Genomic DNA, 27,582 nt, shown 5'->3' on the forward strand with positions numbered 1-27,582 from the left:
TCCGGGTTTGAATCCTGCCACAGCAGATGGTGGAATTTGAATTCAATAAAAAATATATTAAGAATCTACTGGTGACCATGAAATGATTGTTCAGTTTTTAAAATGTTAGGAATATCCCTGAGGATATCTATATATATTTTATAAATATATACAGCATGAGGTCCCTCACACTGCTCTTTAATATTCTTTACCTTCATTTCTAAGCTTCCTTCAAACCTGTTTTTTTAAACTTGGTCCTTTGTTTGCCTTTTCTTAACTCCCTCTGGTTGCCAGTTTTGGCTATTCCTTTGCCCCAAAAACAATTTTCTACAGATGTTACTTCATAAATATATGCCGCTGAATGATTTGATCATCATTTTTGGCCCCTGTACACATCAGAGATTGGATATAATTGCCTCTGATATTAGTGAATGAAAAGTGTAATATTATAATTTAAACTCACAGTTCAAGAAAGGTTAAACTTCCCCATTTCTGTCTGAGGAAAATTGGTTAGAAATGAATGCAAGCGAGCATGGAAAAGAGAAGGACATTCAGGTAACCATTTCCCTACTCATTTATACAAAGCATTTGCAATCTCCCTATCTACTCCTGAAGGAGTGGTCTATATATTGTTATCCTCCTTAAGCCCAAAAGGTAATCAAATAAAACTCCATATATCCATCCATCTTTACACCTCAATCAGCAAGATCACACCTTCGGGCGGCACGGTAGCACAGTGGTTAGCACTGCTGCTTCACAGCTCCAGGGACCTGGGTTCGATTCCCGGCTTGGGTCACTGTCTGTGTGGAGTTTGCACATTCTCCTCGTGTCTGCGTGGGTTTTCTCCGGGTACTCCGGTTTCCTCCCACAGTCCAAAGATGTGCGGGTTAGGTTGATTGGCCATGCTAAAAAAAATTGCCCTTAGTGTCCTGAGATGCGTAGGTTGGAGGGATTAGTGGGTAAATATGTAGGGATATGGGGGTAGGGCCTGGGTGGGATTGCGGTCGGTGCAGACTCGATGGGCCTAATGGCCTCTTTCTGTATTGTAGTGTTTCTATTCTATTCTATTCCTCCCTCTCCCATGTACGCCAGCTTTGTGCCCTGTGACTAATTGGATTACCTCAGTTTAAACTATTCCTTTTACACAATTTCTGCCTTAAAGCTTATGGAGGTTTATAAAATCATGAGGGGCTTAGATAAAGTGAATAGCCAAGGTCTTTTCCCCAGGGAAAGGGAGTCGAAAACTAGGGGGTGCAGGTTTAAGGTGAAGGGGAAAGATTTAAAAGGGACCTGAGGGGCAACTTTTTCACACAGAGGGTAGTGCGTATATGGAATGAGCTGCCAGAGGAGGTTATAGAGGTGGGTACAATTACAACATTTAAAATACATTTGGACAGGTATATGAATGGGAAAGGTTCAGAGGGATATGGGCCAAATGCAAGCAAATGGACCTAGTTCAGTTTAGGAAACATGGTCGGCCTGGACGAGTTGGGCCGAAGGGCCTGTTTCCATGCTGTATATCTCTATGATTCCATGATTCTCCCACTGGAGCCACTGTGGACGTTTGGGAGGACTGCCACATGAATTAATTGTGTTTATATTCACTTGACTGCTTTCCGAGGGCGATTCATACATGATTCACCATGCTGAATTTTACATGGTGGCATAAAACAGTTCTGGGGTTGGTGTTTCGGGGGTCTAACTGGGTGCCAAGCTGGCAGGCCCCAGCAAGGTGTATGAGAGCAGTGGGGGGTTAAAACCATGGGGACCTCCGATGTCCTCCCTAATCACCACCAGTCCTCAAATGGAAACCTGCAGCATTGGTTGCTTGGCTTGGGCCTGTAACACTGCCATTTAAATCCCTTCAGGGTGGGATGAGGCCCTTAAGTAGCCATTAATTGCCCACAAAAGGGCCTCAATTGGCCTATTGACAGACAGGTTGTCCAACACCCCCCCAATTGCTGGAAAAACAAAGATGGAGGCAGTGGTGAGCAGGTAGGCTACAAGCAAGTCCTTGTGTTTCATAGCATCCCTACAATGCAGAAGGAGGGCATTCAGCCCATCAAGTTTGCGTCGACAACAATTCCACTCAGCCCCTATCCCCGTAAACCCATGTATTTACCCTGCTAATCCCCCTGACACCAAGTGGCAATTTAGTTTGGCCAATCAATCTAACCTGCACATCTTTGGACTATGAGAGGAAATCGGAGAAAAGCCACACAGACACGAGGAGAATGTGCAAACTCCACACAGACAGTGACCCAAGCCGGGAATCGAACGCAGGTCCCTGGAGCTGTGAGGCAGCAGTGCTAACCACTGTGCCATCCCAAAGACCACCACCGCTTCCCCCCCCCCGCCGCTGCCCCCCCCCCCCCCCCCCCCCCCCCCACCCCACCGCCCAACACCACCGGCCTTCAAATCCATAGGAGCAAGAGCATAAAATCCAGCCCGAAGAGTGGATGAATTTCTTAGCCAGAGACAAGGGGCAAGGTTTTCCGTCAGTCTTCAGGACCCTGTCTCATGGCACTGTTCTTGTCTGCAGGTTACAAAAAGGGATATAGAAACACAAGAAACAAAAGCTTTACAACAGTGATCCCAGGACAAAGAGTACAATTATCAGCCCAAACAGGCCGCTGCTCATTTCTCAAGAAATGGGAAGACAGGGGGATGATCTGATAGAAATCTTCAGGTTTATGACGAGTTTGGATGCGATAGACTTGGAAAGATATTTCCGCCTGCAGGAATTGAAGAGAAACTATTTTTCCCCAATGTGAATTTGGAACTCTCTAGCGCATGGGACAGTTGAGTTGAAGAGCATTGAGCTGAAGTAAGATGGGACATGGACACAGACATGTTGGATCAAAGTAAAGTCAGTTTATTTATTAGTCACAAGTAGGCTTACATTCACACTGCAATGAAGTTACTGTGAAAATCCCCTAGTTGCCACACTCTGGCACCTGTTCGGGTACACCGAGGGAGAATTTAGCATGGCCAATCCACCTAACCAGCACATCAAATGCCCTATCTCTAAATTTCAATGCAACAGTTTATTTATTCATTTATTTATTTATTATTTATTAGCTACAAGGAGACTTACATTAACACTGCAATGAAGTTACTGTGAAAAACCTTCTAGTCGCCACACTCCGGCGTTTGTCGGGTACATTGAGGAAGAATTTAGCATGGCCAATTCACCTAACCAGCACATCGTTGGACTGTGGGAGGAAACCGGAGCACCCGGTGGAAACCCATGCAGACACGGAGAGAACGTGCACTCTCCCCACAGACAGTGACCCAAGCCGGGAATTGAACCCGGGTTCCTGGCACTGTGAGGCAACAGTAGGCTAACTACTGTGCCACCATGCCGCCCACATGCTGTTAAATTAATTTATCATAGAATCCCCACAGTGCAGTAGGAGGCCATTCGGCCCACCGAGTCTGCATCATTTCTCCGAAAGAGCACCATACCCAGGCCCACCTCCGCCCTATCCCCGCAACCCTACATATTTACCCTGCTAACTCCCTAACCTACACATCTTTGGACACTAAGGGGCAATTCGGCATGGCCAATCCACTTAACCTGCACATCTTTGGACTGTAGGAGGAAACCGGAGCTCCCGGAGGGAACCCATGCAGACACAGGGAGAATGTGCAAACTCCTCACAGACAGTCACTCAAGAGCCGGAATCGAACCCGAGTCCCTAACGCCGTGAGGCATCAGTGCTAACCATTGTGCCACCATGGAGAGGTTGGGGGTCAGTCAGCTCAGGTGGCTACGTGGCTAGAGTGTGATGCAGAATGAAACCAAAGGTGTTTCAGTCTCTCGACTCTCTATGGTAATTCATGGAGATCTGCCTCCCCCCCATCTTGTCCCACACTTGTGGAGTGGTGTCAGCTATATATATAGCCATTGTCTGTCTCTCTCTGTCTGTCTAATGTGGAGAGATGTCCAGTGTCCTTTTTGGATATGGCTAATTACCTGGAAAGGAAGTTAAGTTGCTGCACATACTTATCATCCTTTTATCTGTCTGCAGTGAGGGCATCCTCTTTACCTTTGACTGCCATGATAAATCTCCTCCCTCCTCGATCAATGCCTGGATCATTTTCAAGTTGCCGTGATGCGCTGCAACATGCATAGCTGTTTCACCGTTCTGCCGACATCAAAACAAAGAAAACAAGCACATCACCAAAATGTTCACTCCCATAACCAGTCAGAAACAGACCCGGGATATCCTGGAACTTCCCGACAGAACGGTGGTGAAAGAGCAGAGTTGCACCTTGTGATCCAAAGAAATTCACATACAACTGATTTACACCAGTTTGACACAAACCATCACGTGCTAATTTCCTCGAATGTTTGTGCCAAGTACAGGCTACATCCTCTGAAAGCTCATTCCCCACACTCATGCAAGAGACTAGCTCGCAGCGTTTCAGCATGGATTTATCTTACAGAATAGAATCATAGGGTGCGATCTTAGCAAAACAATCCTAAGTCCCGAATGAGCATAAAAATGGGAGAAAGTCACGCCGTTTTTTTGGGCGACTTAAAAATTGCATCTTACCTGACTTAGTCAAAAAAATCTTGCCAAACTTGGATTCCCCCACAGGGGGGGTGGGCAGATTTAGGCCCTGATGACAGCAGTAGAAGGCGCAATTGCACATGTGTAGATTTCTGTGCTTTGAGTTCCTCCCCCCCCAGCTATCGCTGGCCTTCTGGTTGATATACCCCTCCTCCCATCACTGTGGGGCTCAGCAGCTGTTGTCACTAGCAGTGCCCCAGTGGGGGCCTCAATGCTCCTTGGGCAGTGCCAGACTGGTACTGCCCAAGGGGAAGCCCCCTGCCCCTGACTTCTCGGGTGGCCTCAATGGCCTCCGGTTCCACTGGCGAGGCCATCATGCAAGTGAGCCCGGATGATTAATGCCAATTTCCGCCTGATATTTGGTGTCGGTAATCGCACCTGATTTCCCACCTCTCACGATCTTAATGGCTTGCCCCACCCATCGGCCGGCAGGGCAAAATGATAAGATCACCCCCATAGAATCCCTACGGTGGAGAAGGAGGCCAATTGGCCCATCGAGTATTCACCGACTCTCTGACACAGCATCCCACCCAGGCCCTGCTCCCGTATTTACCGCACTGTGTGCAAACTCCACGCAGTCACCTGAGGCCGGAATTGAACCCAGGTCCCTGGAATTGTGAGGCAGCAGTGCTAACCACTGTGCCACCGTGCCATCCTAAACTTAGGCACAGCTGCATCCAAAGTCACGACTGTATCGGTAAAATTGGAAGAGTAATTGCATTTCTGGCGTCTGATGCTTTAACCTGGAATGAGTGGCATTTTATAGCTACTGCTGGTACTTTTCATTCATTCAAATGTTGTGGGCTTCGCTGGCGAAGCCAGCTTTTATTGTCCATCTCTAATTGGTTGCATGTTATAGAATCATAGAATCCCTACAGCGCAGATTCGGCCCATCGAGTCTGCACCGACCACAATCCCAACCAGGCCCTATTCCCGCAACCCCACATATTTACCCTGCTAATCCCCCTGACACTGGGGTAAATATAGCATGGCCAATCAACCTAACCCACACATCTTTGGACTGTGGGAGGAAACCGGAGCACCCGGAGGAAACCCACGCAGACACAAGGAGAATGTGCAAACTCCACACCGACACCCGAGGCTGGAATTGAACCCGAGTCCCTGGCGCTGAGAGGCAGCAGTGCTAACCACTGTGCCACCGTGCCGCCCTAAAGAACCATTTTATTTCCTTCTGGATAAACAATTTTGAAAGTTAAATAGAAACTATAGAGTCAGCCTTAGAGATTCCAGTACTTGGTTATGTTCTCCTCTGGTGTACATCAACTTATTTAAATGAGTACTCAATCACAATGCATAAATAGTAAGATCCAGAGAATTTTCTCAGGAATTGCCTTAGTGCACCTGTCTCATTTCTAGAGGACTGTGATCTCGCTGGTGGCTGTTTTGGAGATAGGGAAGGATTTAAACAGGCAAGAAGGTGGTGGAAGTGGATCCCGCCATCTTTCCATTCCCATCCTGAATAAGTCCATGTTGGGAAGCCATGTGGACAGCCTTCCCACCCCACCCCAATTTGATGCCCTTAATGGGCTTTTAATGCCCAATTAAGGTCTCTTCCCACCATTACAGTATCACCCTCTTTGTCACCATGCGGGGGGCACCATTTGCAAACCTCTGTGGGTTGCGATTGGTCTCCCAGGGGAGTTCCTTGTTCAAAGGCACTCAGTGAAAGATAGAGGGACCCAGCATCGGGAATGGGGTGGGTACTGAGAGCCACCCTCCACCCTTCCTCTCGAACAGCTCCGCAACGCATGACACCCTCTCCTGCCATCACTTATCTGGGACACTCGGTGCACTGTGTGAGTCTGGGCATCTGCTGGGTGTCATTCCGGTAGCAGCCACCGCCTCTCCAGTGGGGCTGCTGAGCAAAAGAACTACAAGCCTCTGATTGGGTTGGCCAGCAACTCCCTGTCCTGTTCATGTGGAAGGTCCTTTGGTGACCACTCTACTCCCGGGTAGGCGTGTAATACTAGTGGGCCTTCCCAGGGAAGGCAGAAAGGATCTCTTGTTGGCTCTCCAGTCAGAAGCTGAGACCCCCCCATTGCCTTGATAAAACACCACCACCCCCCATAGATTCATTTTATTACATGTTTCGTCACAAATGAGCTCAGCTGCAGAGTTTTAGAATTGGAATTGTTTACTTCTTTGTTATTATGTGATTTACTGAAGTAGAGATTGATGTTAGCATTGGATTTGCATGTATTAATCAAATAAACTAAGTATTAGTCCAATACAGCAACACAATCTTCTTGAACGAAGCCACGTGACTCAATTGTAGCCACTATTCAAAGCTGCTTTCCTAAAAAAAATCATTTAGGCTTCCTAAGAAGAACAATGTTTAATTTGTTCATAAGTTTGGTTATTGAAAAAATGTTAGCTTACAGATGTACAGTTTGATCAACTTAATTAAGGTATAGGACTAAAGCATTTATCAATTCAAACCTCCATCCAGCCATTTGGAACTCAAGGTAATATCATCTCTGCCAGTTTTTATCTTCATTGGCAATGTGGCCTCAAAATCTCTCACAGTCGCAGGACTGGCTCTGCAAGTGAACGTAATCTGTGTCTTTTTATTCATTTGTGGGACATGACATTGCTGGCTGGCCAGCATTTATTGCCCATCCCTAGCTGCCCTCGTTCAGAGAGCAGTTGAGAGTCAACCACATTGCTGTGGCTCTGGAGTCACATGCAGGTCAGACCAGGTAAGGACAGCTATTCTGCACCCTCTCCTTTCCTTCTCTATGTATGGAATGCTTTGTCTGTATAGCGCACAAGAAACAATGCTTTTCACTGTATTAATACATGTGACAATAATAAATCCAATCAAATCAAATTAGTTTTTCTGACAATCGACAATGGTTTCATGGTCATTCTTCATTCCAGATGTTTTTCAAATTGCACCATCTGCCGTGGCGGGATTCGAACCCAAGTCCCCAGAACATCAGCTGAGTTTCTGGATTAATAGTCTAGCGATAATACCATTCAGGCCATCGGCTCCCTGTGTGACTATAGTATCTCTCTACTCCAATCTATTTCTTTCCACCTTTAACCTCTGTAATTCTAAATCCATTGGTGAGGATATATGTGCTTAAAAAAGACCCCCCTTGCTGAGCAGCCAAGTACAGACCAAACAGCACAAGGGAAGACAAAGATGATCACAATTCTGAAAACCAGAAATTCAGCTGGAATTCATCAGGCTTATACCTTACGGTGCACCTTTGGCACAGCATGAGCCCCATTCGTACACCTGCCCCATCCCCTGCTCTTCCCATCTGCCAGCCTCTGGGTCATTGTGCATTTTCATCACACCCTAAGTGTCAGGCACACAAGGAATCATGGTCATATAATCCAACTCAAATCAGCCGAGCAGCAGTGGACTAAAACCTCAGACCTACCCTCCAGCTGTAGAAATCTATCCACCTTGAATAAAACATGATGGTCGGCTCATTTTCTGAGTTTTGCTTGCAAAAAAGGAAATGTTAAAAATACTTCAGACTCCACACAGAGCAATTTAAATTAATTATAAGTTTGAGGACAGGGACATAACCACAGTTTATTCTGTTGTGCCAAGCAAAAAGGAAAAGTCTGTTTCCTCATCATTACAGTGGTACCCCACCTGAGCACCTTGAGGACCCTGCGTGCGTGTGTGTGTCTGCGTGTCTGTGTATATGTGTGTGTGTCAATGTGTGTGCCTGTGTGTGTACATGTGTGTGTATGTGAGTATATATATGTGTGCATATGTGTGTGTGTATACATAGGTGTGTATGTATGTGTCTGTGTGTATATGGATGTGTGTGTGTGAGAATATATGTATGCTTGCATGTACACATGTATATGTGTGCATGCATGTATGTATTTATGTATGTGCATGTGTGTGTGTGTGTAGCATACATGTATATATCTGTGCCTCTGTGTGTATGCATATATATTGCGTGTGCATGTGTGTATATGTGTGTGCATATATGTGTAAGTTTGTGTATGTATATGTTTGTGTGTGCATATTAAGTACATGTGTGTACATATGTGTGTTTATATGGATGTGTGTGGGTGTGTGTCTGTATGAATGTGCATATATATGTGTGTGTACATATGTGTGTATATGCATATGTGTGTGTGGTGTGTGTCTATGTATATGTGTGTAGAAACATATATATGTACGTGTGTGTGTGTGTGCCTATTTCTGTACATAGATGTCAGGTGAGGATAGGATCAGTCTGGGATTTGATTTCAATGTGATGAAGCAGTATAATGGTATTCTGATCAAGGCACATAAACTAATGATACCCACTTGGCTGCTGCAGGTACCTGTGAATCTGAACTTCAGCAAGATGTTAAAGACCCTGAGGAAAGGGGGAAAATGAATAAAAAGGAAAAAGGGAAATAAAGATAGAGGCTTTTTAACAGAGATCACTGACAAAATGGACTAATACCACAGACATTGCCAACAACTGTACCTTCATTTATCAAGGTTGTGCTAACATAGGCACTGGAAGATAAAACAATTGTTTAAATTGTCTTTAATGGAATGTGGGTGTCGCTGGCCAGGCCACAATTGATTGCCCATTCCCAATTGCCTTTGAGAATGAGATGGTGAGCTGCCTTCTTGAACCACAGCACATGATGCAGCACATGTGGCGTAAGTACACCCACAGCGATGTCAGGAAAGGGATATAACAGATAATGCAATAAAATATATGCCGGACTCCTCATCCCAATGCAAATGTTCTTCACAATTGCAGAGTAATTGCTTTATTATAACAGGCAGCAAGGAAAACCATCAACCTCGGTTCAGTTTTTAAGTCATTGTATTAGGTTCTTTTTTATGTTGAGTTTTAAAAGAACAATGAATGGTACAGTAAATTTTTACTGTTCCACCTTAAGATCTCATCACAACCCCAGAGTAAATTATAGTGCAATTGTCCAAGCTTCGAGCTGCAGTGTGAAATGTGGTTTGTATCACCAACGAGTAGTTTTCATCAGAAAAAAGACATGCTCACCTCCTGATCAGCATTGACATCAGCCCCACTTTTTAACAACATCTCTGCCACTTTCTCTCCATCCTTAATACGAGCTGCAATGTGCAACGGAGTCTCCTGAGCCTGCAGAGAGAAAGGCATCATCACTGGGCCTCAATCTGCCACTAGCTGAAACCAGTGACAAGATGATGAATAAAAGGAAGCCCAAAGGGGTTCAGGCTTTATAATGGGGCGGCACGGTGGCACAGTGGTTAGCACTGCTGCCTCATAGTGTCAGCAACCCAGGTTCGATTCCCGGCTCAGGTCCCTGTCTGTGCAGAGTCTGCACATTCTCCCCGTGTCTGCGTGGGTTTCCTCCAGGTGCTCCAGTTTCCTCCCACAGTCCGAAAGACGTGCTAGTTAGGTGCATTGGCTATGCTAAATTCTCCCTCAGTGTACCCGAAGTGTGGTGACGAGGGGATTTTCACAGTAACTTCACTGCAGTGTTAATGTAAGCCTTACTTGTGACTCTAATAAATAAACTTTAACTTAAATACAGAGGTCGATCTTTCAACCTCCTTTGTGCATTAACATTCACTTCAGGGTGCTCACTGGAGGTAACAAGCCACAAAAGAAAGAAACTTGTAGTTCCGGGGGTTGCTCTGGTTAAAGAAGGCCCATTCCTTTCTCAGGATATTTAGGGATGAGTAATAAATGCTGCTTTCCCAGACCATGACCCATCCCTTGGAAGCTACTGGAAAATAAAAATCCATCATTAGTCGCTCTTTAATAATCCAGAGAATTTGGTCAAGTGTTAGTTGTGGTGCGGAACTCTCCAGCTCCACTGGCCAGCCTTCTCTACAGATCTTGTCCCTTTAACTGCCAAAGAAAAGAGTAACCGTGGTTTGCGCCATGGGAAGTTTAGTGGGGATTTAAGAAAAACTTTTTTACCCAGAGGGTGGTCACGGTCTGGAATACGCTGCCTGGGAGGGTGGCGAATGTGGGATGCCTCATATCCTTTAAAAAGTACCTACCTGAATGGGTACTTGGCATATCATAACATTCAAGGCTATTGGCCAAGTGCTGGCAAGTGGGATTAGGTGGGCAGGCCAGGGCTTTTCATGCATCAGTGCAGACTTGATGGGCCGAAGGTCTTCTTCTGCACTGTAGTATTCTGTGATTCTGTGGTTTTGGTGAAGCCGGGGCTCTTAGAGCCAGGAACCTGCGCCACTGAGATTGGGGCGCCATTTTCAGCTGAGTAAAAGATTGAACTCGCCTCCCTCCACCACGGAGGTATGTGTGGCCTCTCCTCCCCCTACTCCCCCCCCCTCCCACCACCACCACCACCGGAACATCGCTGCCATCAGCCCCCAAATATTGCTGGAATTGGCCCTCTTCCCCCTGAACATTGCGGCACCCCATCGCTCACAAGTCCACCCACACAAATAAATGAGTCCCTGCACATGAGTCTTCCCCCAGGGCCCGCCCTGGCACTGACCCCTGGCACAGGTTGGCAATGCAAAGGTCATTATAACCCCCGGGCGGATGCACGCGACATGTCAACGTCAGAGTGAATATATGTTGGCTCGGTACGAAAATCTAGTGAGGGAGGGATAATTTGGTGAGGGGAGTGTATAATAATATTCAAATTTATTAAAATGTATTCAAATCAGGTTCACGTCCATACGTCACAATCTTGCCAGGAAGATTCTCGATTTTCCGTCGGATCATGTCTGCACGGTGGTTGGCACTGCTCCCTGACAGTGCCAGGGACCCAGGTTCAATTCGGCAGTGGGTCATTGTCTGTGTGCAGTTTACATGTTCTCCCCGTGTCTGCATGGGTTTCCTCCGGGTGCTCTAGTTTCCTCCCACAGTCCAAACATGCGCAGGTTAGATGGTTTGGCCATGCTAAATTGCCCACATTGTAAGATGTGTAGGTTAGAGGATTAATGGGGTAACTACATGGAGTTATGGGGATTTGGGGATAGGGTCTGGGCAAGATGCTCTATTGGAAAGAGTCGGTGCAGACTCGATGGGCCAAATGGCCTGCTACTACACTGTAGGGATTTTATGATTCTATGATTGTGCCCCAAATGGTGATCTCACGGATGGAAAGTGCGGGCTCAAGATCCCACCCTGTGTGTCTGAAGCATAGCTGATTTAATCAATATTTCTACAGAACATCAATGCACCAATGCCTGATCTTACCTTGCCCCCTTTAAGCTGCACCTGGGCCCCAAAGCCCAGTAGGGTCTGCACTACCATGGGTTTGCAGTGCTCCACTGCAATGTGCAGAGCCGTGTAGCAGTCCTTTGTCTTAGCATCGATATGTGCTCCCTTCTGGAGCAAAGCTTTCACCACAGCCGTGTGCCCCTTACTTGCTGCCGCGTGGAGACACACTGCCCCTGACTAAATGAAGAACAAAGAAAAACTATGAGAAAATGGTGAAACAAGCTACATTTATTCATACGCAGGGACCTGCCTTCTGCAGGAAAAAAAAGGAACATGTCCAGGCATTGTACCCTGTTTCAATTAAACCAAAGTATGGCTGCATTCTCCATGGCAATGCCTTGACCAATCGGAATTGACTTGCCAATCAATCAGCACCCTTTTCTTGTGCAGTAAAAATTGTTGTTCTTTTTGAAATTTGGCATTCTTATGTTTGTCCTGATGAGTGTATGGTGAGAAGCTTCGACAGCATGTCTCCTTTTCCAGCAATTCTCAATTACCACATTATCAAATTACGAAAGATAGACTGGAGATATTTTAAGCTTTAATTAACACCTTGGACTGGTGTAATTATTTAACATGGCTACAGTATTTTGGCCAAAGTGCTGACTACAAATTCTGTAAGGATGTTTGAGATGGAGGAATTCAAAAGCAATTCTACATTTTTTGTATTTGGATGCCAAATTTTACTGAGTTTACTTTTAGATATTAATACAATGGAATACAAGTTATACCTAGTGAAGAGATACAGCACTGGGCAAACTTAAAGCTATTGCTGTGTTGCAGTGACATAAAAAAAACCATGGGGGCAATCTTACCAAAAAACTCAAGTGCCAAACGAGTGTGAAAACGGGAGAGAATTGCACCCATTTTCACGACCTTATGCCATCTAGAGAAGAAAATGAAGCAATAGTGGAAGCAGATATGATAGTGACTTTTAAGGGGCATCTTGACAAATACATGAATGAGATGGGAATAGAGGGATATGGTCCCCGGAAGGGAAGGGGGTTTTAGTTCAGTCGGGCAGCATGGTTGGTGCAGGCTTGGAGGGCCGAAGGGCCTGTTCCTGTGCTGTAATTTTCTTTGTTTTTTTGTTCAAAGTGTGATTCTTGTCAGTGGGGGGAGTGAATGGAGCCTATTCATGCCGGGAAGCCGGCTTCGGACTGCTAGAAGGCGCCACTACATATGCATTGATCTCCCAGTGCACAAACTGTTTACAAAAGTACACAGTTCATGCACTGGGAGATATCTCACTCCCCCAACCCCTGGACATCACACGCTCGCATCCTCTGACAGTGCTACTCAAATCCAATTACCCCCACGATCGCTGCACTCCCCCCTGATTGCCGCCCCATCCCAGGACAATGGCCACCCCAGTTCCCCACCACGCCGGCCGAACGCTGCCTCTGTTTCCCAACCCTGGTCGATCACCACCCCCATTTCCCACGTTGGGGAAGTAAGATATCTCCCAGTGCATTAACTGTGTACTCTTGTAAACAGTTTGTGCACTGGGAGATCGGTGCATATGTAATGGCGCCTTCTAGCAGTCAGAAGCCGGCTTCCCGGCATGAATAGACTCCATTCACTCCCCTTACTGACAAGAATTACAGTTTGAACAAAAAACAAAGAAAATTACAGCACAGGAACAGGCCCTTTAGCCCTCCAAACCTGCACCAACCATGCTGCCCGACAAAACTAAAACACCCTACCCTTCCGGGGACCATATCCCTCTATCCCCATCCTACTGATGTATTTGCATGTAATGCAGTTGATCGTCTGTTGATCGCCGCCTCTGTTCCCTGCAACCCCAGTCGATCCCCAATTGCAGAGTGCGCAGCGCCTCCTGCCCCTCCTTTGGCCCCACCTCTTCAGGCCCTGTCCCCTCCCCTTCAGGCCCTGCCCCCCATTTTGGAAGAAATAATGTAGGGAGGAGTTATACAATAAATGGCAGAGTCATCAGGAGTATAGAAACACAGAGGGACCTAGGTGTGCAAGTCCACAAATCCTTGAAGGTGGCAACACAGGTGGGGAAGGTGGTGAAGAAGGCATATGGTATGCTTGCCTTTATAGGACGGGGTATAGAGTATAAAAGCTGGAGTCTGATGATGCAGCTGTATAGAACGCTGGTTAGGCCACATTTGGAGTACTGCGTCCAGTTCTGGTCGCCGCACTACCAGAAGGACGTGGAGGCGTTAGAGAGAGTGCAGAGAAGGTTTACCAGGATGTTGCCTGGTATGGAGGGTCTTAGCTATGAGGAGAGATTGGGTAGACTGGGGTTGTTCTCCCTGGAAAGACGGAGAATGAGGGGAGATCTAATAGAGGTGTACAAGATTATGAAGGGTATAGATAGGGTGAACAGTGGGAAGCTTTTTCCCAGGTCGGAGGTGACGATCACGAGGGGTCACGGGCTCAAGGTGAGAGGGGCGAAGTATAACTCAGATATCAGAGGGACGTTTTTTACACAGAGGGTGGTGGGGGCCTGGAATGCGCTGCCAAGTAGGGTGGTGGAGGCAGGCACGCTGACATCGTTTAAGACTTACCTGGATAGTCACATGAGCAGCCTGGGAATGGAGGGATACAAACGATTGGTCTAGTTGGACCAAGGAGCGGCACAGGCTTGGAGGGCCGAAGGGCCTGTTTCCTGTGCTGTACTGTTCTTTGTTCTTTGTTCCCTTAGGCTCATCCCTTGACACTGCCCGGTGGACAGTGCCAGGGTGCCAGGCTGGCAGAGTATGGCTGGCACTGCCTCCACCTCTAACCACCTTGGGGGGGAGGCTCAATGGCCCCCGGTCCCACTGGTGAAGCCATCACGACAAGTCACGGTTGCTGGGGATCATATGCGATCCTCACCAATGAGGACCCACCGGCAAGGCCTTTAAGGCAAGTGAGCCTGGACGATTCCATCCCTGGCTCATGAGTAATATTTAAATATTATAATCAGCTTTGTGCCCGAGGCTGATCATGCCAGCTTCACAGTGCCGGTAGTATTGCGAGAGGTGAGAAACCAGGCACAAACCCAATTTTTCGGCTCTCTCACAAGTTTACTGGCTCATCATGCTGATCAACCAGTGATATTGGAGAGGCTGGGGGTGGGGTGGGGAGGTGACTGATAGATCTCGCTGTTCTGCTGCACGGAACCGAGAGATCTACGCATGTGCAACTGTGCCCTCTATTGTGAGCAACTAGCTTTCTAGCTACCTTGGGCTCCATCCCCTCCCACTGCTGGCGGGAAACAGATTATGAATCACTTTTTGCACAAAGTGGCGTAAGATTGGAACTCGCCTGAAAATGGATCTGAAACTCTCCCGTTTTCACACTTGTTCAGCACTTAGAATTATTTTGGTAAGATTGCCCCCTGGGAGGCTTACGATCATTTTTCAATGGCTTTTCTTATTCATTCCTTAGAATGTGATATAGTAGGATGGAATCAGGCCGGTTGGGGTAAATTCACTTGTTCCATGTACCCAGTCAAGCTCACAGCAAGTGCTGATTGGTAAATCAGTGCTATCAATCTCTGAGTCATGCTCCTTTCAAACTGTTCCCCATTGGCAGGATAGGTTTACATAGAAACATAGAAGATAGGAGATTTGGTGAATGTATAAAGAATAGCGCCAACCAGTGCTATTCCTTATACATTCCTTGTTGATGCAGAAAATCTGTGCCCAAAGCATCAATGGTCAAAGACCCAAAGTAAAGGAAGTCAATGAAACATTGCAAAAAATGATTAGTTCTACCTTATTGGGCATGTGCAAAGGCACCCCTTTCTTCAGAAATGCCAGTGCTGTGTCTGGGTGGCCACACTGTGAAGCAATATGCATCAGGGTACTTCCATCCTGCAACAATATACAAAGTTCACAATATCTGTTTATATTGTATTAATTGGCTCAAAGTATTTAATGAGAAATAAGGACATGGGGAGCTTGAAGCCACAGTGGGTGTATGTTTTCTCTCATGTGGCTTTGAGGTATCCAAGTCCCAGACCTTTTCTTACTTAACTGCTCTTACCCAGGTGGGAATGATCTAACCATAGAATCCCATAGAATCCCTAAGTGCAGAAGGAGGTCATTTGGCCCATCGAGTCTTCACCGACTCTCTTCGACAGAGTACCTTACCCAGGCCCTTTTCCCCCCCAACCCCATAATCCCACACATTTTACCATGGCTAATCAATATAATCTACACATCTTTGGACCCTAAGGGGGAATTTACCTTGGCCAATCCACCAAACCTGCACATCTTTGGACTGTGGGAGGAAACCAGGGCACCTGGAGGAAACCCATGCAGACATGGGGAGAACGTGCAGACTCCACACAGACAGTGGCCCAATGCCAGAATTGAACCCCGGGTCCCTGGCACTGTGAGACAGCAGTGCTAACCACTGTTCGAAACCACACAGCCATGTTTTTTCCTGCACAACTGGGGATATTAATTTATTTTTAACAAAACAGCTTCTTCTGGGTTGATTACCTTTACTCAGCTGCTTGGGTGACAGTGGATCTGTGGATTTATGTAAATATTTAATATCAGCTAGTAACAGGATAGATTGAAAACCCTGATGACTTTCCAACAGAGAGGATTTTTCTTTTCTGCAGTAATTTTTCTCCAGTTATTACACTTGGATTTTTCTGCTTTCATTCTCCATGAATAAGGGCACTGAGATGATCGGGAAAATTTAATCAATGTGTCCTGTCCATCATTTTTGTCTACTTGTGCCTAACTCGGATTCAAGATAAGCCACACCCTATTGTAAATTCTGGAACGGGAGTCATAGGATCATAGAATCCGACAGTGCAGAAGGAGGGAGGCCATTCAGCCCATTGAGTCTGCACCAATCACAATCCCACCCAGGCCCTATCCCCATAACCCCGTGCATTTACCCTAGCTAGTCCCCCTGACACTAAGGGGCAATTGAGCATGGCCAATCCACCTAACCAGCACATCTTTCGGCCTGTGGGAGGAAACCGGAGCACCCGGAGGAAACCCACACAGACATGAGGAGAACGTGCAGACTGCACACAGACAGTGAACCAAGCCGGAAATGGAACCCTGGTGCTCCAGTTCCCTGGCGTTGTGAGGCAGCAGTGCTAACCACCTGTACCACCATGCCGCCCTGTGCTAGCATTTGAAACCTGTGAATGAGGGAGGTACCTTGGTGCGAGCCAACACGTTAGACTTGAATTTCCCAGTCAATACTTCCACCACATTGGTGTGTCCTCGTTCTGCAGCTATGTGTAATGGGGACCGGTCCAGCTGTACCACAGGAAGAAACATCGGTTCATGTTAAATCGATAACAAATTCAGTGCAATTCAGCATTGTTGACCAAGAGCTCCTTATCCCTCTGTTTGTCCTGGCTGTATGTATCAAAGCCTTGCAGATTGAGTATTTTATTCCACGCAATCCACATCTCATTGACCACGTATAAATAAAATTGCATAATGAAAGCCTTATTCTAAATCTTAATTCATCCATCCAGAGGTTTGGCTTGCTCTCAGCTGCAGTACTGTGCCAATTCTGGGCACCACACTTTAGGAAGAATATGAAGGCATTAGTGAGGAGGCAGAAAAGATTCAAGGGAATGATTCATTCAATGGCATTACCATCGTTCAATCCCCCACTATCAACATCCTGGGGGTCTACACCCTAGCTCTGACTGTAACACTATATTCTGCACCCTCTCCTTTCTTTCTCCCCTATGGTGGGAACCGGAACAGCAAGCCAGTAAGTTTAGGGACTGGGGAAAAAAGTGAGACTGAGATAAACATAGCGCAGAGTAAGAGCAGGCAGAGGGAACCCGCAGGGCTCGATGGGACTGGTGGTCTGGAGTGCGTTTGCTTCAATGCAAGAAACGTGGAGGCAGACTCATCCCGGAGAATGTCAAGAAGCCAGAGCAGGATGAGTGGAGCAATGGTCTGGGGGCAATGCAGAGAGCCCTGCAGGTGGAGAAGAATGTGAACCAGAGTCTGCTGGATCTGCACAAACTCTCCTCTGGGAACACCGACCCTCGTCTTTGTGACTTCCTGGAGACTCACTACTTGGATGAACAAGTGAAGATGATCAAGAAGCTTGGAGATCACATCACCAACCTGAAGAGACTGGGAGCCCCTGAGAATGGCAAGGGAGCCTGTTTGACAGGCTCATCCTCAAGGGTGTTGGCTATGAGGAGAGGTTGAATAAACTAGGATTATTTTCACTGGAAAGACGGAGGCTGATGGGAGACCTGATAGAGGTGTACAAAATTATGAGAGCCATAGACAGGATGGATAGTCAGAGGCTTTTTCCAAGGGTGGAAGTGTTAATTACATGGGGGCACAGGTTCAAGGTGAGAAGGGGAACATTTAAGAGAGATATGCGGGGAAAGTTTTTCGTGCAGCGTGGTGGGTGCCTGGAACATGCTGCCAGAGGAGGTGGTGGAAGCCCACACATTAGCAACATTTAAGAGGCATCTGGATGGGTACATGACCAGGGAGGGAATAGAGGGATACGGACTGAGAAAGGGCAGAAGGTTATTTCTCTAGTTTAGTTAGGGCATCGTGATCGACATGGGCTTGGAGGGCCGAAGGACCTGTTCCTGTGCTGTACTTTTCTTTGTTCTTTGTACTCTGTGAATGGTATGTTTTGTCTGTACAGCTTGCAAGAAAGAATACTTTCCACTGTATCCCAATACATGTGACAATAATAAATCAAATCGAATCAAAGTTTCAAATCAAATCAAATCAAAACTGTTGACCAGAAACTAACTGGACGAGCCATATGAATACAGTGGTTGTAAGAGCAGGTCAGGGGTTAGGAATAGTCACCTCCTGACTCCCCAAAGCCTGTTCACCATCTACAAGACACAAGTCAGGAGTTTGATGGAATACTCTCCACTTGCCTGGAATACAGCTCCAACAACACTCAACAATATCCAGGGCAAAACAGCAAAACAGCCTGCTTGTTTGCGATCATTCCACAAACATTCATTCCCTCCACCACTGATGCACAGTGTCACCCATGTGTACCATCTACAAGATGCATGGCAGGAACTCACCAAGGCTCCTATGGCAGCACTTTCCAAATCCATGCCCACTACGTCTGGAAGGATAAGAGCAGCAGGTACCTAGGAACGCCACCACCTGGACATTTCCTCCAAATCACTCACCATCCTGACCTGGAAATATATCACTGTTCCTTCATTGTCGCTGGGTCAAAATCCTGCAACTCCCTCCCGAACAACACTGTTTGTGTACCTACATCACAAGATTGCAGTAGTTCAAGAAGACAGCTCACCACTGCATTCTGAAGGGCAACTAGAGATAGGCAATAAATGCTGGCCTAGCCAGTTATTATTATTATTCCACCACACTCCTGACTTATGTCTTGTAATTAAGAGAAAGGCTTTGGGGAGTCAGGTGTTGATTTCCAGCATTGACCTTGTCAAGTTCCCTGAGAATCTTACATGTCTCAATAAGATCGCCTCTTATTCTTCTAAACTCCAACTAACTCAATCTCTCCTCATAAGAAAATCCATCCATACCCAGGATCAACCTAAAGAACCTTCTCTGGACTGCCTCCAATGCCAGTATATCTTTCCTTATATAAGGGTTAACTTGCTATTTTTTGAATGGTGCCAAGGGATTTTATATGTCCAAAGAGGACTTGGTTTCATCCAAAAGACAACAATATCAATAGGGTAACTCTCCCACAGTACTCAGTCCTGTATTTGGACAGAAAACATTGAAAACTTATTATCACTTTAATTGATGCCAATTGCATCAACGTACCTTATCTGCAATGTTTGGGTTGGCTTTGTACTGATAGAAGAACTTCAGCATAAACTCATCGCCTTCCCAGGCAGCGACATGTAAGGGAGTCTGGCCATCATCCTGAATTAAAGAAACAAGCAGAGATTGAAGCAAAGTAACTCTGCAGCAAATCGCCAGTTATGTTATTGTGTTGGTTACATTTGAAAGTTGTCATTTGTGCTTCTTGAATTAAAGCAAGAATACAATTCTGACAAAGCAAGACCTTCATCCGGATGATATTTGAATGGCAAACCTCAAAGAGTGTTTGTTTTCCCCTGTTCCTGCTCTTTGAAATAAGGATCTATTTAAGTAGATGCAAAAGCTAAAGCAAACGGTCCAAAAGTGTGTGGGTTAGGTTGATTGGCCATGCTCAATTGCCCCTTAGTGTCAGGGAGATTAGCAGGGTAAATACATAGGGCGACAGCGAAAGGGCCTGGGTGAGATTGTTCTCGGTGTAGGTTCGGTGGGCCGAATGGCCTCTTTCTGCACTGTAGGGATTCTATGATTCAAACCAATTTCCGCCACTGAACATGTAAAACGTGATCCACTCCGGGTTTGACCAGTTTCCAGGCAAAATAGGGAAATTCCTCAGTGCCCCTTTAAGATCATAGAATCATAGAAACCCTACAGTACAGAAAGAGGCCATTCGGCCCATCGAGTCTGCAGCGACCACAATCCCACCCAGGCCCTACTCCCATATCCCTACATATTTACTCAACTAATCCCTCTAACCTATGCATCTCAGGACACTAAGGGCAATTTTTTTTAGCATGGCCAATCAACCTAACCCACACATCTTTAGACTGTGTGAGGAAACCGGAGCACCCGGAGGAAACCCACATAGACACGAGGAGAATGTGCAAACTCCACACAGACAGTGACTCAAGCCGGGAATCGAACCCAGGCCCCTAGAGCTGTGAAGCAGCAGTGCTAACCACTGTGCTACCAAACCACAGGGATCAATTCACTCTGCATATTGTGTGAAAAACAGAGAACGCAGGGCTAACTTTGTGAAACCCGACTAGTTGCTTCCCTGAGGCAACACTATTTGACTTTGCTTCTATTACTGAATAAGTCCTCAATCCAGCGACTGAGTCATCCATTAAGTCAATGCACCTTTTGCCTTTAAAAACCTGACGAGTAGAATTTTCTCAATTACCATGGCTACTAGTTTAACTAATCCTTTGATGTTAACATTGAATCGATAATTAATTTTAAAATAATATTTGATGAATTCCATTGCAATATTATAGCTGGCATCCACCTGCAGTTCTTGAAGGCCGACTTATTCACGTTAAACACATTTGTTACTTTCTCACTTTCTACATGGTTTACCACTCAAAGGAAATGGGACAGGATTGTCCGGGGGGGCGGGGGAGGGGGCATTTTTTAAATTTTCTGCTCCCATTTTCAGGGGGCGGGATAAGCAGTAGGAGCGAGAATCTCACAAGAGTCCCAAAACGTAACTCACCAAAACCACACTCCCACAGACTCCCAGCAACACACACTCCCCATACCCCCCCCCACAGACCCCCAGTAACACACACTCCCCATACCCCCCCCCCCACAGACCCCCAGCAACACACACTCCCCATACCCCCCCCACAGACCCCCAGCAACACACACTCCCCATACCCCCCCCCACAGACCCCCAGAAGCACACACTCCCCACACCCCCCACAGACTCCCAGCAACACACACTCCTCATACCCCCCCAGAAGCACACACTCCCCACACCCCCCACAGACTCCCAGCAACACACACTCCCCATACCCCCACAGACCCCCAGCAACACACACTCCCCATACCCCCCCACAGACCCCCAGAAACACACACTCCCCATACCCCCCCACACCCCCCCAGAAATACACACGCCCCAACCCCCCCACAGACCCCCAGAAATGCACACTCCCATACCCCGTCCACAGACCCTCAGAAACACACACTCCCCACACCCCCCACAGACCCCCCAGCAACACACACTCCCCATACCCTCCACAGACCCCCAGAAACACACATACCCCACACCCCCGCACAGATCCCCAGCAACACACATTCCCCATAAAACACCCCCCCGACAAATCCCAGAATGGCAACACAGTCCCCCATTCCTCCCCTCCTCCACTCACAAACACACACTCAGAACCCATGCAGTAGTGACTACAGTCAGTGCTGCTTGACAAGTCCTGAGGCTGCGGCACTGCCACTTCAGAGCCCATCCCCCACCTACAACAGCGCTTGCTGCTGTCTGCACTAGGACCCAGAGTCAGCGTTAAGACCCAGGGTCAGTGCTCTGAGCCGGGTCCGTGCTTAGCCCCCCCACCCCTCCACACACTCGCAGGCCACCCCCCCCCGACCCGAAACACAACATGTCAGCCACGAAATAGCCCCCCTGCCTGAACAGCACGGAGCAGCTTTAAAGCGAAGACTTACCCCCTCGCTCACCCTCACTGATCAAGCACTTGAATCTGACTTTTATAGAGGAGATGTTTTCCTGTCCGATCCGGCTGCGGCGAGCGAGGTGATTAAGGCCGGTGAGCTGGGACGATTGGGAGTGAAGCTCACTAATGACATTGCGATGAATGCAAACAAATGCAAGTTGACGTTTCACCCGTTTTGGGCGGCCTCCCGATCACGTTGAAGCTTTTCTTTCGTCAAATGGGAATGGGCGTGAAAACCGGTGCCATTCCCGCTAGTCATATTGCGCCCGATTTTACAATATTTTTCCCCCGCAAAACGGGCGCGATGAGGTCGTAAAATTCCGCCCACCCTGTCCATACCCCTCACAATCTTATATCGTGTACTCACATTTTGAAAATCAACGCCAGCACCGAGCTCCACCAAGAGTTTAGCCAGTTCTGTGTCTTTTTTCCTGCAGCAAACATGCAAGACTGTGTCGCCATTGTCCTAAAAGCAAGTCATGAGATTAAGTGAGATTCACTTTGACTTTAAGTGACACATGCTTAAAATTCATGATCCTGTAACTTCGACTGAAATAAACATCCACGTGAGCCGATCGCAAAAGCAAAACGCTGCGGATGCTGGAAATCGGAAATAAAAATGGAAAATGCTGAACACATTCAGCAGGTCTGGCAGCATCTGCGGAGAGAGAAGCAGAGTTAACGCTTCAGGTTAATGACCTGTCACTCCGTTTCTCTCACCATCCATGTGCTGTCCAGATGGAGTTGCAGGTGTCTGATTTTTAAGGCACTTTATAATACACTGGATGCCAAGAGTGTTACAGGGCAGCACAGTGACGCAGTGGTTAGCACTGCTGCCACACAGCTCCAGAGGCCTGGGTTCGATTCCCAGCTTGGGCCACTGTCTGTGTGGAGTTTGCACATTCTCCTCGTGTCTGCGTGGGTTTCCTCTGGGTGCTCCGGTTTCCTCCCACACTCCGAAGATGTGCAGGTTAGGTGCCTTGGCCATGCTAAATTGCCCATTAGTGTCCCGGGATGCGTAGATTAGCGGGATAAATATGTGTGGTTATGGGGATAGGGCCTGGGTGGGATTGCTGTCGGTGCAGACTTGACGGGCCGAATGGCCTCCTTTAGAACTGTAGGGATTCTATGAGCCCGGTGAAATGCAACATTTTATATACTTATTGAAGGCAATGGAAATAATCATGAGAGATGCAAAAGTGGTTGCCAATTCACTCGCACCCATTTTGCACTAAGATGCAAGATCAAACATATACCAAATAATCTAGAAATCCAGTTCAGACCTGGCACAAGTGGTATGTATCATCTCCAAACCAAACCAGATAGCAGCAGTATGAGACGGGGCGGCACGGTAGCACAGTGGTTAGCATTGCTGCTTCACAACTCCAGGGACCTGGGTTCGATTCCCGGCTTGGGTCACTGTCTGTGTGGAGTTTGCACATTCTCCTCGTGTCTGCGTGGGTTTCCTCCGGGTGCTCCAGTTTCCTCCCACAGTCCAAAGATGTGCGGGTTAGGTTGATTGGCCATGCTAAAATTGCCCGTTAGTGTCCTGAGATGCGTAGGTTAGAGGGATTAGTGCGTAAATATGTGGGGATATGGGGGTAGGGCCTGGGTGGGATTGTGGTCAGTGCAGACTCGATGGGCCGAATGGCCTCTTTCTGCACTGTAGGGTTTCTATGATTCTATGATTTGCTGCTTTTGTGCTTGCTATTAGATACAAAGTGGGGCAAGCAGCCTGGGATTCCAAGAACAACATATACAAGACTTCAGAGACTTTAAATTTCATGCCTGAATTAAAGGATGAGAAGTACTTTACAAAGCTGGTGGCACGGTGGTTAACACTGCTGTCTCACAGTGCCAGGGACCTGGGTTCAATTCTGGCCTTGGGTCACTGTCTGTGTGGAGTTTGCACATTCTCCCCGTGTCTGTGTGGGTTTCCTCCGGGTGCTCCAGTGTCCTCCCACGGTCCAAAGATGTGCGGGTTCGGTTGATTGGCCATGCTCAATTGTCCTTGGTGTCAGGGGAACTAATGGGGTAAATACATGGGGTTGCAGGGAAAGGGCTTGGGTGGGATTGTTGTCGGTGCAGGCTGGATGGGCTGAATGGCCTCATTCTGCACGGTAGGAATTCTATGATTCTGATGGCCTCTGGGGAGAAACATGCTTGGATATGCAGTTGAAGTGCCATAACCTACACATCAAGAGCTGGACAATGGAATTAGATTGCAGAACTCTTTCCTGATCAATGCAGACAAGATGAGTTTATTCACACAAGAACACAAGAAATAGGAGCATGTATAGACCACATGGCCCACTGAGCCACCTTCAATATGACTGTGACTGACCTTGGGCTTCAGCTCCACACTGCACCCCCCTCTCCACATATCCCTTCATCCTCTGACACACCAAAAATCTATCGTCGCCTCAAATATTCTCAACAATGAAGCATCCCCAATCCTCAGGGGTAGAGAATTCCAAAGCGTTGATGGAGAAATTTCTCCCCATGTCAGTGGCACAGTGAGGCAGCAGATTAGCACTGCTGCCTCACAGCGCCAGGGACCCAGGTTCAATTCCCAACTTGGGTCCCTGTCTGTGTGGAATTTGCACATTCTCCCCGTGTCTGCGTGGGTTTCCTCCGGGTGTTCCAGTTTCTTCCCACATTACAAAGATGTACAGGTTAGGTTGATTGGCCATGCCAAGTTGCCCCTTAGTGTCAGGGGGACTAGCTGGGGTAAATGCTTGGGGTTATGGGGATAGGGCCTGGGTGGGATTGTGGTTGGTGCAGACTCGATGGGCCGAATGGCTTCCTGCTGCACTGTAGTGATTGATCGGCCCCTTATCCTGAGACTGTGCACCACCTGCCCCACACCCCCATGGATTAGATTCCCCCACCAGAGGGAACAATCCCTCAGCATCTATCTTATCAAGCCCCTTCAGAATCTTGCATGTGTCAATGAGGTTGTCCCTCATTTTAAACTCCAGAGAAAATAAGTCCAATTTACTCATCCTCCCATCCATTGACTCTGCCTACACTTCCCGCTGCCTCAGCAAAGCAGCCAGCATAATTAAGGACCCCACGCACCCCGGACATTCTCTCTTCCACCTTCTTCCTTCGGGAAAAAGATACAAAAGTCTGAGGTCACGTACCAACCGACTCAAGAACAGCTTCTTCCCTGCTGCTGTCAGACTTTTGAATGGACCTACCTCGCATTAAGTTGATCTTTCTCTACACCCTAGCTATGACTGTAACACTACATTCTGTAATCTCTCCTTTCCTTCTCTATGTACGGTATGTTTTGTCTATATAGCGCGCAAGAAATAATACTTTTCACTGTATACTAATACATGTGACAATAATAAATCAAATCAAATCAAAAATCAAATCATTGGGCAACCCTCTCACCCCAGGGATCAACTGAGAGAAACTTTGCTGTGCCTCCTAAAATGCAAGTATATATTTCCTGATCTCTGTCCACGCTATAAATTTGCACTCTGCACTTGCATACAATCCATTAAATCTTCTAACTCCTTCCAGTTCTGATGAAAGGTCATCATCTAGAAATGTTAACGGTTTCTCTCCCCTCAATTGCTGCCTCACCAGCTGAGTATCTTCAGCGTTTTCTGATTTCACTCCACATTTCCAGCAACCGCAGTGTTTCGTTTATAATCATCGAACAAAACATCAGGGGGGGTAATTCTCCTGTCCGGTAGCGGGTGGGGGGGGGGGGGGGGGGGGGGGGGGGTGGACTACGCAAAGGTCCATTGATCCCGGGCGGGATTCTCTGGTTTTGGCGCGAACGCGGCCGGAGAATCCCACCCCAGATTCCTCCATCAGCAATTTAAGTACATCGACAGACTTCAGACTACAGAAGGTGAAGTCAAACGGGATCTGCGGTGAGCTGGTAAGATTGATACAGAACTGGCTTGGGCACAGAAGGCAGAGAGGTAGCAGTGGAAGGGTGTTTTTCTAACTGGAGATCTGTGACCAGTGGTGTTCCGCAGGGATTGGTGCTGGGACCCCAGCTGTTTGCAATATATATAAATGATTTGGAGGAGATTGTAAGTAATTAGTAAGTTTGTGGATGACACAAAATATGGGGGAGCTGTGGATAGTGAGGAGGATTGCCTGAGGATACAGCCGGATATCAAAAGGTTGGCGACTTGGGTGGAGAAATGGCAGATGGAATTTAATCCGAACAAATGGGAGGTGATGCATTTTGGAAGGTTTGATGCAGGAGGGAAGTGTACAGTAAATGGCAGAATGCTTAGAAACATAGAATCCCTACAGTGCAGCAGGAGGCCATTCAACCCATCCAGTCTGCACCCGACAACAATCCCACCTCAGCCCTGTCCCTATAACCCCACACATTTATCCATTAATCCCTCTAACCTCTGCATCCCGGGACACTAAGGGGCAATTTACCATGGCCAATGCACCTAACCCGCACATTTTTGGACTGTGGGAGGAAACCAGAGCACCCAGAGGAAACCCTTGCAGACATAGGGAGAACATACACACTCCACACAGACAGTGACCCAGGCTGGGAATCGAACCCGGCTCCCTGGAGTTGTGAGTCAGCAATGCTAACCACTGTGCCACCGTGCCACCCATAGAAGCATTAACATACAGAGGGATCGAGGGGTACAGGTCCACACTTCCCTGAAAGTGGCAACACAAGTGGATAAAGTGGTCGAGAAGGCATATGGCATGCTTGCCCTCATCGGTCCGGGCATAGAGTTTAAAACTGGCAAGTCATGTTGCAGCTTTATAGAGCATTAGTTAGGTCAAATTTGGAATGTTGCATACAGTTCTGGTCGCCACACTACCAGAAGGATGCGCAGGCTTTGGAGAAGATACAGAAAAGGTTTACCAGGATGTTGCCTGGTTCGGAGGGTATTAGCTATGAGGAGAGATTGGAGAAACTTGGTTTGTTTTCACTTGAGCGTTGGAGGCTGAGGGGCGACCTGGTAGAAGTTTACAAAATTATGAGAGGCATAATTAGAATGGGTAGTCGGAGTCTTTTTTCCAGGGTAGAAATGTCAATTATTGGGAGTCATAAGTTAAAGGTATAAGGGGGAAAGTTGAAAGGAGATGTGAAAGACAGGGTTTTTACACAAAGGGTGGTAAGTGCCTGGAATGCGCTGGCAGAGGTGGTGGTAGAAGCAGATACAGTTGCAACGTTTAAGAGGCATCTTGACAGATACATGAATGCTGGGAATAGAGGGATACGGACAGTGTAGAGGCAAAAAGTCTTTAGTTTAGAAAGGTGTCATGTGTTGGCACAGGCTTGGTGGGCCAAAAGACTTGTTCTTGTGCTGTTCTTCATCTAATACAATCAAGCCAAAGTGTGCAAAATGATTGAGACCTGCTATATGTTGCTTAATGTCAACATTAAGAAGAGGCTACACACTGGATTCAATAAAGAACACCTATTTCATAATCATAGAGGTTCCCAGCTCTCAACACGAAAACAGGTTTGCATCAGCAGGGGGGTTCAGGGTCAATCTGGAACATCAGCTTTCCCAGCACAGAGCTTTGCACTGGGAACATGTATTGAGAAGTTCAACTTAGAAACTTAGAAACCCTACAGTACAGAAAG

At 47.2% G+C, this 27,582-nt stretch overlaps 1 protein-coding gene across 1 annotated transcript in view; it reads right to left on the reverse strand.

The window, feature by feature from the left end:
• trpn1 (transient receptor potential cation channel, subfamily N, member 1) overlaps positions 1 to 27,582 on the reverse strand; it is a 252,128-nt gene that overhangs the window by 69,560 nt on the left and 154,986 nt on the right. The window contains exons 6-12 of the mRNA XM_078216993.1: positions 22,351 to 22,449; positions 19,522 to 19,623; positions 16,909 to 17,010; positions 15,496 to 15,594; positions 11,741 to 11,941; positions 9,575 to 9,676; positions 4,032 to 4,130 (exon numbers count right to left, since the gene is read on the reverse strand). Coding sequence (XP_078073119.1) covers positions 4,032 to 4,130; positions 9,575 to 9,676; positions 11,741 to 11,941; positions 15,496 to 15,594; positions 16,909 to 17,010; positions 19,522 to 19,623; positions 22,351 to 22,449 — 804 coding nt within the window. The remainder of the gene's footprint in view (positions 1 to 4,031; positions 4,131 to 9,574; positions 9,677 to 11,740; positions 11,942 to 15,495; positions 15,595 to 16,908; positions 17,011 to 19,521; positions 19,624 to 22,350; positions 22,450 to 27,582) is intronic.

The sequence above is a fragment of the Mustelus asterias genome, chromosome 7 (assembly GCF_964213995.1).
Source record: "Mustelus asterias chromosome 7, sMusAst1.hap1.1, whole genome shotgun sequence".
Lineage (NCBI taxonomy): Eukaryota > Metazoa > Chordata > Chondrichthyes > Carcharhiniformes > Triakidae > Mustelus > Mustelus asterias.